Genomic DNA, 14,481 nt, shown 5'->3' with positions numbered 1-14,481 from the left:
ACTTGCCTTTAAGGCAGGAAGGTAGAAAGCAATCTGTTTTTATTCAAAAGCAATTACATTTGTCTTTGATGTATTTGTCAGGATTTTTTTTCCTCTCTCTCCTGTTTAATCGGTATTCTTTTAAAGGTTTATATTAGTATTGAATTTCTCTTCCTTGCTTTTGTTGAGCCTCCTAGGAATTTGGGTATTGGAGGCCCTCATTCTGTGTGCTTGGCAAGAAACATGATCTCGTGCCTTTGAGAAAGTGATAGAGAGGTCATGGAGTTAAAGGGAATATCTGCGTGCTCCTCCTTTGCCTCAAAATTATGTGTCCCTCTTTTGTGCAGAGACAAGTGTAGACAATGTATTTAGCTAAGGATAGATCTTGCAAATATTTAGAAACTTTTTATTAGTCGAAGATGCCTCAGAATATTGTAACAACTGAGGTACCACCAGCCATTGCAAGAGAAGAAATACGTTACCAGAATTCATGATTATTTCTGGCAGCGGTTGAGAAATGAAAGACACTGCATATTCTTTGAGGTAACAGCAAAATTTGTTCAGTACTGATTCAACAGTAAGCTAGAGATGTATATGCATCTAAAAAAATATATCTGCATATGTGTGAATATCCATGCTTCAAGCAAACCAAAAAATCTTGTTATATGTTACAGGAGTTCAGCATTCATTTTCCTCTGCTCAGTGCTGCTGAACTGTGCCTGAGGACTGAAAAAGCTTCCCTGGATATCCTGTGCAATTGTTATTTCTCACATCTTCCATATGCCCATTTATAATGGCTGTGATTAAAAATGCTGGATTACTTGATTACGACAGTATCTGCAATGTTCTTAATTTTGCACACCTCTGATGAGAGATATCAGAGTATCCCAAATAAATGCTGGCTCTGAGGGCAGCTAGAACGAGCAGCCAGTGGCTGTTTGAAGTCAGTCAGAATTTTGCCCAGATTTAATTAAAAAAACCCAGATAAAAAAGGATATATGGAGCTTGAGCTCTACCCATGGAAATTGTGCAGAGCAAGAGCATCAGAAATGTGCTGCAGAGCAGAGGCTGAGCACGGCACTGTGACCTTGAGCTGCAGGGAAAGCCCCAGTAAGGCTCCAGTGGGATCATTAGAGCAGCCCCCATTCCAGTGAGCAGGACAGGGCCCTGAGGAGCTGTCCAGCACTCTGGGGTCCGGGCTGGAGCACAGGCAGGGCTGTGTGTGCCCAGCAGGCAGGGCTGTCCCTCCACAGCGTCCTGGTCCCTGCTTGGGGCTGGGATGTGGTGACCTGAACAGAGTGTGTGGCCTCATCTCTGAGCCTGGCAGGGAGCTGCAGAGTGTGCCAGGCCAGGGCAGGGATGGAGGGTGGCCAAGTAAGATGTGACCTACTGACTCAAGAGTGAACAAGCCAGAAGAGGGTGGAGTGAAGCAAGGAAAGGGAATGCAGAAGGAGGCGTGCTCCAGCCTGCAGCATGGTGTGACACTGCCGGGCACTCAGCCTCCCGCAGGAGCAAGTTTGCTTTAGCCTGGAATACAAATATACAAAATTGTCCAAGAGCTGGAAGAACTGGCAGTGATGTGAAGAGACTCATTAGACAGTCTGATGGGGTTTAAGTGAAGGGGCTTCCCAGCCTGCAGAGCACTCAGCCTGGGTTCCCCAGGAGCTTGCTCTCTGCAAGTCACCTTGAAGCAACCCTTGACAGGAATAGAAAAGAAATCATCAAGTATTATTAATTATAATAGGTTGTTGTTGCTGGTTAAGATTATAATAACTTAATTGAAATAGTGTCTTGAGCCATAGCATAGTGTTCTTGAAATCAGGAACTCAGTCTTCAGGTGAAGTTCTCTGTAGGGAGAGCTGGTCCCTGGACATCCTCAGATGTGCTGGCTCTTAAACTGAATTACATCTCTTTCCTTTTCTGATACTCTCTGGAAAAACAGTTTAATACATTTCTAGCTTTCTAGCCTCAGGTCAAGTAGCTGGACAATTTAAAACGTGTATAAAAGCAGGCCCTTCCAAAAATGCAGAACAGGAGTAGTGATGCAGGATTTCCTTTTCCACAGGACCATCTTTCTTCCTCTCTCTCCCCCTCCACGCGTTGTTTTGATTTAACGCGCCGCTGTTTGAAAGTGTATCTTAAAAGACCGTATTTTACTCATGTTGAATAATGTTCTGCCTCTTTGAACTTTGCCTCTGTGTGAAGAACACAGCCAGGTTTTAAAAATGCAGCTGCAAGCTGGAGCTGAAATTCCCCTGCTCCCTCTGGCAGCCTTAATCAGCAGAGCTCTCCTGGAGCTGCGCGCTGCCTTTCAAGCGCTGACAAAGCGGGATGGGTGCAGAGCTCAGCTGCCCAGCACTGCCTGCCCTGCAAGGATTCTGCTGCCTTTTCCATGCCCACATCTCCCAGCTGCATCACAACAGCTCCTTACAGCAGGAAGAAGCTGGGGCTTGGAGTGGGATTTTGCCCTCTGTGAGCACAAGCCCCTGAACTTGCACTGCTGGGTGTGCAGGATCCCAGCAGTGTCCCCTCCTTGGGGAGGGCTCTTTCTGGAGAAACTCTTTACAATTTCAAAAACAAATTACTCAATAAGATGGCATGAAAATGCTTAAATATGAAAGAAGAAAAGGGAATTTAATCACAAAACAATAGTGTGATGGAGAAGGATTACTTCCATCTCTGCAGAAGCTTAGTTTTGCTATAACCACAGCAGACCCTTCCTTATGGAAGGATGTGGATGTCTCACTTAACTGAAGTGTTCACTTCTGAAAAGGTCAGTGTGAAATGCTCTGCAGCGACTTGAGTGCTTTGCTCTGGGTTGTATCTATTTTGTTTTAACAGAAAGATTGTCAAAAATTAACTCATCTCTCCAAAACAATTTGTTCTTGTCAGACTGGCCTTTTCCATTCCCATCCATCCTTTCCACTTCACTAACTCTCTGGATGCATCTTGGTCCCTTTCATGTCAATAGCACAAGTCCAATTGACTTCTTTTAAAGTCTATCCAGCCCCTTCATTCTCCTGGAGCTGTGTAGGATAGTTTACTCCTACCACCCTTCTTAGGAGTGGTGTGAAAGATTGCTGAGTATAGACAGTCCTCCAAAAAAAAGGAATATTAGTATTTCTTACATGAGAAATGTTGTAATTTAAAATTTGTCTTTCTCCTCCTGAGTCCATGGAACTCTGATAGAATAATTGTTGATAACATGCCACGTGAAAAATGAAATAGCTAGGAGCCAAATCTATATGTGGCGAATTGAGTTAAAGAAATCTCATAAAAAATAAGCAGTATATAAAAAAACCAAGGATTTTAAAAGCTGATTATTCTACTAGTGTCCCAGTTTGTTTATTTTATTTCTATGCCAGCAGAGATTCCCTCAGAGATTAACACCATGGACTAATGCACAGATGGGGCCAGAAACTCGAAAGTCATCTGAATATTAAGAATTTAAATCTTTAGCCTCAGTGATTTGAACAGAAAGCCAATTATGAGGCTGAATTAGTTTTCAAATTAAACTGCAATTTAAGGCATATGAAATTAATCTTTTAAGGCATATAGTTGCATTTGTATATATATTCATGGGGAGAATTTGGATTCTGCAGTTCTGGCTTCTTCCTCTTCTCCAGCCTGACAGTGCAATTCATGAGGAGATGCCTGGTGTGCCTGGTTGTTTGTTCAGTGAAGGAGCAGAGCAGGTGTAGCTGGCTGGCAGGGCCTGAAATCTGAAGAGAAGATGTCTCATTTTAAAAAATTAATAGGACACAGAGTGAATCCCTCTTCCTGCCACTGCAACCCTTCCAAAAATGCCATAGTACTGCTCATAGCCAAAACATTCAATATGTTTTTTCCAGCTTGGAGGTAAGTTAATTTTAGAACTCTTCATTTAGGAAGGTCCCAGTTCAAGAGTGCACCCGACCAGGTTCATGGATGGGGCTGCCACACATTCTGGTTGGTAACACTAGAAACTTAAAATAATGCAAATGCTGACTGTTCCAGAGAGATCATGCACAGGTAAAATATTCCAGAGGGTCAGAGTAGGACTCAGTGAATTCTTCCATTCATCCCAGAGGTATTCCCAGGTTGGGTGCATTACCTCTGGATCCATCCCAAACTTGAATATATTCATCTATGGCAGTGCCATCTTCTGCACCCTGGGCAGGTGTTGCTCTTATCCTTGCACTTTATATGCTTTTAAAAATGGCTTTGTCCAACCTGATTCTATTCTCTCACACATTACACACTGACTTAGGATACACAATATTCTTTTTCAAGTTCTTTTGCTCAGCCAAGCACAATTTTAAGGTAAGAAATCGTTTTTCTGCAGACTCATGTGGTAGTACTTCCCATTTTCTTTCGAGGTGAGTGGTTATGAAATCTGTGCTCTTAATTTCCTTTTCAGAAGCATCCAGTCCCAAGAGCAAGGAAGTGAATGATAGGACTGTAAGTGAGAAAAAAAATGCAAATCCCAAGACTGGTAGGTTTTCCCCCCAAAAACAAAAAAAAAAAATTAAAAAAAGCCATGTTGATGTAAAGGAAAAAATGTGGAAATCATGGTCTGACACCCATGTAGGAGGGAGTTACAACTGAACACTGCACTCTGCCTCCTTTTAACCAGAAGTTACAAATAGCATAGTATGATATATATAATGAAATAGCAATGTATGATATATATAATAATATTATATTACCCACTTTATATTGTATTGTATTGTATTCTAGTGTCAAAATTCAGGGATTGAACTGCAGCCTTGTGGAGGATGTGTTCAGTGTCAGGTTGTGTGCAGCTGGGGCTGCATGATTTCTGGAGTCAGGCATGCCTCCAGTGCAGCATCAAACCTGGGTGTTCGGCACAGCTCAGTGGGGATGTTCAGGATATCTCATCCTAAGCAGTCATGCTTTCCCCCTTCTTTAAATTACCCTGGAATTTGAGAGGATGCATGTGCAGGAACTCAGCCAAGCTGAACCTGGTGGATTTATGCATCCAGAACCATTTGCTCAGAGGCTGGATGTGCCTTTGCCCACCCTGACGTTTGACTGGTGGGATTTCTCTGGGGTAAGGGGCTCTCAGTGAGCTGCAGGCTGCTGGAGGGGAGTGAGCTCCAAATCTGGCAAGGGCCATGTGTGTGCTGCAGTCAGTGCATCTGCTCCTTGGCTCTCCGGAGGTATTTATTCCATTTCTAACAACCAGGAGGTCTTATTTCCGTCCTGGGTGACAGCAGCCTCTTCAGCTCTCTCTCCAGCCCTGCTCACTCTCTTTATTCTCATTAGGTTGGCTCTTGCCCTGTCTGAAGCTAAAATCCAATGTCTCTGCTAATTAGGAAGTGGCATCCGTTATGAATTAGGTTAGCTGCTTGAAAGGTCAAAATTTGCCAATGATTACAGAAATTATGGTGAAGGAGAATGACAGTAGCTATCAGTTACAACGGAAAGAATATCATTCGGAAGGAAAGCGCTGCTCCTGTTTCATTTTTTTATCCAGAGCATGTGGGATGCAGTTTAATTTAAGTATATTTGCAATTTATTACACCTGCAGTACTTGCACTCACTTCTGTCATCTTGATGTCTTGTCCATTTTCCTGTTCACCTCTGTGACTCCACTCAGCACCATTGCTGGGTCAGCTACCCAATTTCATTTGAAACCTTAACAATGAGTGTGAAATTGTTTCACATCACCCATTGAATACATTTAATTTTTTCACTTGAGGATGCAGGTTTGTTGGATGAAATGCTTTAGTCTTTAACACTACAGAAAGTTCAGTTGTACTCTGAGGACTTTTTCAGGATCCCATCACACTTGTCATTGGAACTTGGTTTTGATGCCTTTGCTTTTTCTTGTGTGTGTTTCTGTCCCTGAGACCTCCTTGCAATGAGTGAAATCACCTAAAGGTTGAAGTGTGCCTGTTATGAGCAGTGGCATGAGATTCCCATCCTCTGTGGGGAAGGAAATGATTATCAGGAAACTGTTCAGAGTGGAAAATTTTAGTTTTAGGAAATGTTGTAAATTTTACACTGTTCTTCAGTATTTAATCTTCCCACAATTCTTACTGTCTTCTCTATCTAGCATCAGATGCAAAGGAGTCACTAAGTGAGCTTTCCAATTTGGGGGGAAAAAATGAGGAGTGAGGGGAAGTTTCTTTTAGTACAAAGCCATTATTAACTTGGGCTAATGAAGATCTAATGTAACATGGCTAGCCCCACATGTCTGCACATAATGATTCCAGCCTTTTCTATGGGGGAATGATTAAATTAAGTATCTTGTAGGTCAAAATTAGACTGAGAAGGTTAACCAACCTTTAATGATTCTGCAGCCATTTACCAGCCATTTAAAAACATAAACTGTAAGATAAAGCTGGATAGAGAAACAGCATTATCAGTAAAAAGTGGGTGAATTTTTAGTGTTTTCTGTTTATATCATAGGAGAAGTCTGAGAGGATTATGTGGTTTTGCAGTGACACGTGGGATAAAGGGCAAAGTGAAAGGAGTTTTGATTTTTATATTTTGTTGGCTTCCTGGTAAGTGCCCATTAGCTCTTTATTTTAACATGCATTAAATCTAGCTAATGGACATCAAACCAGCTTAGAAAAATGGCAATTATAAAGCAATTGTAACAAAGACTTCAGGAGCACAACTGTGCCAGAATATTGTGTGCCTTAAACTCCTGAAAGCTCCATCTTTATGGAGAAATGAAGTTGCATAGATGGGAGAGCAGAGATTGCAGTCAGTGTGAGGGGAATTAGCAGCCCTCAGCATGCTTTGGGATTGTCTGAGCTACAAAGAGCTGGGCTGATTCTCAGATTCCCGAGTGATGTGAGGGGGACATTTGTTTATGACTGTGCTTATCTGCTTACACATGCTCAGGGCAGCTATCTCTCTTGTTCTGCTTTTCTTTTTCCTTAGTGTGTACAGATGGAATGAGATATGGTGAATCTAGCAAAATCTCTTCGCAGTCTTTTGCAAGGAGATGCAATTCATTTTAAAATTGACAAACAAAACTGAATGTACAGGTATAAGTTATCTCCCTCTGCTTCCATTCCCCCAGGTTCTGTAAAGCATTTTTTTTGCCTGTCCTGTAGAAACTTTAATTAATCCAATGGGAATATTTTCCATAAGAGTTGCTTTCAATCACTTCTCTCATGTGTCTTATCCATGGTTAGAAAAAAAACCATCTCATTTGACAAAATAGCATCTGGGAGGTTACAGTCTCTGGGAAATCAAAGGGAATGCTTTGGGAAGTTACAGATTCTGGAGGTCTTGCCTTTTATTGATAGATCTCCTTCGTCATGCCATCCATTAATTTTAACTCAGGTGATATATGAACTCTGCACATTAGTTAATGAAGGCTAATGCACAGTAATCTTGCCATCACTAGCTGTGCATGGTAATTCAATCTGCTGCTCAGAAGAGCTGTTCAACATGCAGCAAATTTGATTTAATATTGACATGATGTACTAGGTTTGGTATTTTATTTAGCACACCATGTGCCTTATTTGATGAGAAATGGTTTTCTTTCAGTAGGTTACATACCTGAGTTAGGCCAGGTGCATAGTTTAATGCAGTTATATCAGATATATATCTGTTATGTCTGCACTGGGTATTCATCCTGTGATACACTGCACAGACTGGGGCAAATTTCTGAGTTTGGGCACTTTATACATTCATTTAATGTTGTCAGTGTGCTTGAGAGCAAGCCCTGCAGAGCAGAAAAATAAAGGTGATGCTTTTCTCAGGCACTGAAAGCAGAAAGTCCCTCTTGCCCTGGTTACACTGGTTTAACCTGCTCTTGGAGCTTCATCACCACCAGCAGGATCTGATGCAAAACTGACAGAGTACAGACTGGGGGACTTGAGTGTGACTTGGAGGAGTTTTCTCAGTGTTTCTGGTCTGTAGTAATTGCTCCTAGCCTCTGTTTGGGTAGGATATAGGGCTGTAAAAATGGTGTGGTTAATACTTTGATTTCCACAAAAGACACAAATCCTGTGGGCCAGATTAGGCAGTCAGTACTTTGTCACTTAAAACCAAACAACACCAGCTTCAGTCCTTGAGTATGTTAGAACTGTGCTCTCTGCCACTGTATTTTTGCCTAATTTGTGCACTATTAGGGGCTGGATATAGGGATATATTGCCTTTATTTTAATATAAAGTACATGAAGATGTATCTCCATGTAAAGGACATAGAAGCATGACATTATTTACTTTATTGCAGGTAAATCATCACCAACCATCTGAGTTCAGAGCAAGAGTTTATACAGCACCCAGAGGATGGCAGGCACTTTATCTGTGCATATCCACATGGCTCTGTGGAATACTCTTGTGCACAGATCTATGTTTGTGTCATTCACTGCAGCACTCAGGTATCTGGAGGATGAATCGTGCTTAAAGACAGGCTAAATGCAAAGCAAACCAAGTGGAACATGGCAGAGGGCTAGGTTACACCAGCTGATCCCTCAGGGGCCATCCCTAGGGATGGTGCCCTCAGCATGGAGAGCAGGAGATGCTGTCGGTCAGCACTGCCAGGTGGGAAAAGTGTGTACCCAGGAAAGGGAGAGGAGATACCAGCCACTGTCCAGACTGGGGAGAGGGAGAAGCAATTTGCAGCCAGCTTACAGCAGACTGTGGTCAGACAGACAGACAGACAGACAGCCCCAGGGAGAGCCAGGAAGGAAGTGGCTGCTGCAGCTCCGGGTGTGCTGCAGCCACACAGGGCCCTTTGCAGAGGGCGTTTTATTAAGTTACAAGATAGTAATTAATGCTAAGTTCCTCTCTTTATTTTCTCTGTGGTTGGGTTTCATAATGGAAATTAAAGATAGGAGATAGGGAGCAGATTGCCCCTTGAAATACAGCTTCTTGGTGCTCGGTTCATGACTTCAGAGACATTTGTCCAGCACCATCTCCCTTTATGGAGATGCAGGTCAAATGCTGCTGAAATAGTCCTTTTTCTCAAGTGCAGATGTGCTTAGTCCTGTCCTACACCACAGGAAAGGAGCAAAAGGGTCAGAGAAAGAGTGAAGGAGGCCTTCTGTGCTCTCCATCCACAGTACAGCTGCTGTCCCCCACTGCCTCCCACCACAGTTGCAGCCTGTCAGGTTCCCCTGCCAAGCTGGGAACCCACCCTTTCACTCATGTGCTGGGTAATTTTGGAATCTACAGTACAGTCTGAGACATCCCACATGAGGAGGGACCACCACTGTGGGGTGTCCTTGTCTGAACCTGGAAGTCCAAATGACTTTCAGAGCTGTTTTTTTGAGCTAGAAGTGCATCATGAAATACCACCTGTTTTTTGGAATACATCCTAAGACTGCACATGTCCTAAAATAGATTCTGTTTTCCTCTTCCGCTTCTGTTTTCATTAGCCCCAGGTTTTGACATTCTGTTCAGAGATATTTTCAGTATTGAATGCATTAAGATAACATAAATTCCAAATCAAACATCTCATTCAGCATATTTCCTATTTAAATTTCTCCTGTACATTTTCCCCGTAGTTATCTAAGGGTTGGTTTCATTATTTGTATCAGCTGTCTCGTGATAACTGGTTTTGCAAAAGAGCAAAAAAACGAATGCTTGTAGAGAAAATAGAGAAAATTTGTTGCTTGCACAGCCTTGTTTCAATTCAGTGTTCCTTCCGTCTTCTGAAGTTTATTGATCGGGAGAATGTTAAAGTTGTTGAATAGTTTGTTTTCATTTCACAAATGTGAATCAGGATTATTGCAGAAAAACAGGAATGTATTCATCATTAAGATTTGCTTTACACATTCATTTATTTTTTAATCTATAATTCTTATTGAACTAAGAAAACTCACAGGACTATATGTATCACCACCGAGAACAAAAAGAGCCTGATTGAGGCAGATGGAAGATCAGCAAAGCACTTCACACAAGTGCAAAAATACCAACTTCTTCTAAACTTCTGCTAATACTGAGAAACACTGGGTTCCCAGAGTTGGGAAAGGTGCTGGGGGGATTTCCTACGTTCTGAGTACTTGGCTAAGGTACCAAATGCTGCAGCCTTTTAGAGCAGGTGGTGTTTTTCAAGTCCTTTGCAAACAGATACAAGCTCTGGTCTTCCTGAACTGGGAGTGGGGTAGCTCCCAGTGTGACCAGGCAGGGGACCTGGGTGTGCCAGAGGAGACACAGTACGATACTGATGCAGCCACATGTCCTCAGGTTTGCCCATGGCTCACATCTAACCCAGAGAGCAGAACAAACTCAGCTCCCTTTGTAAAGCCACCTGAGGCCCCATCTCGAGTCAGCTCAGGTTCTTGCTGGGACCACTTTGCATCTCTCCAGCATGGCAGGCTCAGGAGTTGGTCTGTTGCTCAGACTTCCCAAATGCACAGTGTCCAAGTGGTACCTTCCCTCTTTTCATGGATGCTGTTGGGTTTGGTGATCACAAACGAGGTTATGTCTGGTTTTGCTGTCTCTCTTTGCCTCCCACTCCTCTTCTCAGGTCTCATATCATTGTACTCATCCACTGTGGCAGATTGCCTTGTGTGAGCAGTGTGTGCCTGCCCTTCTACTCATTCCCTCCCACCAATACAAGTGTAAAGCTGGGCCCTGCGAGCTCTGGGGGGGTCACAGGACCATGCAGCTGCAGGAGTCCATCCAATCAAGTAACATCTTTCACGCTCATAATGATAATTTCCCACTTTAGCAGAACACCCTGCTGCCAAACTCCAGCCTAATGAGCCTGTCAGTGCATCAGTGCACCCTGACAGTATCGAGAATGTAGGGATTGTTTTTTGCAAGGCAAATGAAGACACTGATGATTAGCAAGAAACAAACCAACAATTCAATACATTACTGGCCACACATACCAAATCATTGATTTTCTGTCCTGCTGGGCAGCAGCTGTTGTATTTGCTCTGCAGAAATGGATTTTTTAATCCTGGAGGGACAAGAAAGGTGGATGTTTCTTCAAGAACTGGAAGCAGCAGGCAGTTGCTTCCTGCACAGGAAGCATGGACATGTTGATGGTGTCCTTCTGAAGCTGCTGAGAAGTCTGATGGGCTTACCACTATTAAATTCTGCTTCTGAATGCATGTGAATGCAGTGATTGGATGGGAAAAAAAAATCTCCTGTGAGAATCTGTGAAATTGCAGGACTAAAAATGCTGCCCTAAAACTTACAATCACTGAAAGAATTAGAAGTTAATCATAGATACCCTCACATGACTTCTCTCTGTCTACCAGTTATGTGTAATCAGCATCCTTCCAGATCATCCATCTCAGCAGTGTTGCTATTTCCATAATCCTCACCTTGCCTGGCTGAAGTGAGATGTCTATTCCACAGCATTTCTGAACAAAATGCATGACCTCAGGTCCATGGGACCAGAGTCTGCTCTGCAGTGAGGTGGCCCTGATAACTCCTCTTGCCTTGTTCCCAGGTGTTAGGAAGGATGAATGTTTGACAAGAAGTCTCACAGATATGTATGTTTAGCAAAAAGATTTTTAAATGTAGAGTCTGATGAAGGAATAGCGATAGAAGCAAGTTTTGATATAGAAGAAAAGAATTGCTGAGCCAGCCCTACTGGATAACTAAGAAGGCAAAGGGTGTGTTAGTTAGAAAGAGTTTTTATGACTTAGAGCAAAAGATAAACCCATCTCAAACAAGAAGATGTTTTTACCAAACAGAAAGATAGCACAGGCAAACAAGTCAGCAAAGTTACAAGTAGGAAAAAAGTCTCAGAATTTTTCACTGCAAGAAAACTGAAAAACAACTTCCAGCTTAAACTGTAATGTACTAACTTTTAGTGACTGGAGAATAGTAACATGAATATGGTAATTATAGGAGTTATGATAAGCTATAAATTAAAGTATAGATTAGATCTACTGTATTAAGATGCTCAGCAAAGAAAAGTAACGTAACCAAAACCAAAGAGTCTCCGGGCCTGCCTGCAGCTGGAGCTGACAGCTGTAGGCACAGGCTCTGTCACCCATGACCCTAGACTGCTGTAACATCTTAGATGTAATAAACTGCATTTTAGAGAGCTGCAAAGTCCCACATCTCTCATTTAAACTCTTGCACCCAGGGACCTACGTGATGACGGTGACGGCGAACGACGCGGACGACGGCACCACGGCCAACGGGATGGTGAGGTACAGGATTGTCACCCAGACCCCCCAGAGCCCCTCCCAGAACATGTTCACCATCAACAGCGAGACAGGGGACATCGTCACCGTGGCTGCTGGCCTCGACAGGGAGGTGAGTTTGACACTGTCTCACCAGGTGTGTGTGGATGTGAAAAGCACAAACCCCGTCTCTTGGGGGAGATGAAACAGGAAAGCCTTATAAATATGATTGCCTGGCAAAAGATTTTGAGAATATGGAAGCTATAAACGAGATTGAAATGAAAGCAAGCTTTGAGATACCTTAGTTACTGAACCACTGGAAAACAATGGTGTGGCCAGCTGAAGGTAATCCCCTTTTGATGAAACAATACCCTCTGCTTGCAGACAGATCCAAGGGTCAGAGCAGACCCTACTAGCTTGGCAGAAGGGGTCCCAAGAGGAGTTTTTACGGTTTAAAATGTAACACAGAATGGTGATGTAATGATTCTTACAGGCTGTATGTAAATGCTATAGGGTTTGTATATTGTACTAGATTGGTTAGTGAGAATTAGAATATTCAACACAGAAGATTTATTGTAATGTAAGGGGAACCTCACTCTCTTACGCTCTTATCCTCTCATCCTCTCTCTCTCTCTCTCATATCCTCTCTACCACTCTCTTTACTTCTCTCAGGCCTGCTCTGAGCTGTGGCTGGCAGCTCCCAGCAGGGCCCCTGCACCCAGGCCCTTTGCAATAAACCACAAGTTCCACGACCTGGCTTCAGAGCTCTCTTATCTCTGTCCATCCTGACCATCCTACCCCCGACGCTCCTACACCTGTCTTTAATGCCAAGGCTCTAAAAGCTGGAGTTGAGGTGTGGAGATCACAGTCTTTGCTTCTGCAGCAACTGTGGGGCATCGTGGCTTTGATGTGATATTTTTGTCTTAATCCATATCAGTCAATGAAACCCTGAGAGTATCTTCAACTACAGGAGCTGATATTTTCCTTTCCCAAGTTTGTAAAACTCAAAGATGTAGAAAAATACTCCAGGAGGCATAGGGGGATGAATAAATGGTCATTTGTCCCCCCTTCTGTTGGGGACGAGATAAAGTGCCCGACATCTATAGCCCTTTCTAGACCTGTCTTTCTTAGTTCTTTGCATGTGACCCCTGGAAAAGGAACACAGCCTGCACTCAGCACTCTTCATATCCTTGTGTCATTTCCAAACTGTCTTCCAAACTGTCTTCCAGTGATTTGGGGTTTGTGTGATGTTCTGCCTTTAGTGCTTCTTCTTTCTGGCATTTTACAATGTGCAGCTTTTCCAAGTGCAGCAGAAATTTCACTTTTACTGACAAAATAATACTCTGCCAGTGTAAACTATTTATTGTGATTCTCAGAGCTCTGCCTCCTCTGGTTGTGGGTGTAGCTCAAGGACAAAGCATTGATACTTCACATATTAAACAAAAAATCAATGCAGTGTCAGTGGTGGGATGGAGTGAGTGGGGAAGGAGGGGATGGGGTCAGTGGGTGTAAAAGGAGAGAACCCCAGAACTTCAGTTCTGTTTTTATTCCCCATTGGACTGTGCAGGTGGTGGAATTCAGCTCAGTGCAATTGGGAGAGCTCTGTGGACTAAGTGATGGGAGCAATGGGCCACTGAGAGTATGGAAGGAAGGACTTGCTTAGTCTGAGGCTCAGATGTTTATTTTCAGGCAGTCCCCAAAGCCAACACATCCAGTGGGAGTGTTCAATTTGGGAGAGCCCAGTGTGCTGTGTTTCTGGGAGAAGGCACCATAAACTGGTTTTGTTCTTTTTTCTCTCCTTTCCTCCCCTGTGGCAATGGCAGGGCAAGCAGAAGTCCCCACATGTGGGCTGGGACCTAAACTTTGAGAGGTGAAGCCTCCAGAACCTTGGAGATTTTTCCCATGCCCCTAAGACCAGCAGCACACTTCTGGCCCCAGAGCTGGTGCTGTGCCAGGCTCCAGTCAGGAGCCATTCCCTGCCAGGGAATTGTGCCTGTTTCATTCCCATCTCTGGGGCTGCATTTTTGCTTCAGAGAGCTCGGGGAGGAATCCCAAAGGCAGCTGCTGAGAGCAGATAAAAGCCCCAGCAGCAGCACAGCAGCATGTGTGGAGCCCAGGGGCGTCCCGGGACACTCGGGATGGGATGGGATGGGATGGGATGGGATGGGATGGGATGGGATGGGATGGGATGGGATGGGATGGGATGGGATGGGATGGGATGGGATGGGATGGGAATGCTGGCTGGGAGCAGTACAGGGCTTGCCCTCAGCACTGTTTCAGGGTGAGCTGGCCTGGGGGGACATGCTGTGTGGAACAGTTTTCCAAGGAGAAGGTCGGGAGAGCAGAGAGCTTTCCAGGTGTGAGGACAGGAAGCAGAGCTGGGGGAGCAGGAGGAGCTCCAGCACCTGCTCCTTCCCACCTGACGTGGCAGACTCTG

General features: G+C 43.8%; 1 protein-coding gene across 1 annotated transcript in view; it reads left to right on the top strand.

The window, feature by feature from the left end:
- Positions 1-14,481, top strand: part of CDH4 (cadherin 4) — a 413,863-nt gene that overhangs the window by 328,108 nt on the left and 71,274 nt on the right. The window contains exon 7 of the mRNA XM_059862675.1: positions 12,005-12,177. Within this exon, the coding sequence (XP_059718658.1) occupies positions 12,005-12,177 (173 nt within the window). The remainder of the gene's footprint in view (positions 1-12,004; positions 12,178-14,481) is intronic.

This window comes from Haemorhous mexicanus, chromosome 18 (assembly GCF_027477595.1).
Source record: "Haemorhous mexicanus isolate bHaeMex1 chromosome 18, bHaeMex1.pri, whole genome shotgun sequence".
Lineage (NCBI taxonomy): Eukaryota > Metazoa > Chordata > Aves > Passeriformes > Fringillidae > Haemorhous > Haemorhous mexicanus.
Note: the sequence above shows the minus strand (reverse complement) of the source record. Positions and strands in the feature narration are given on the sequence as shown.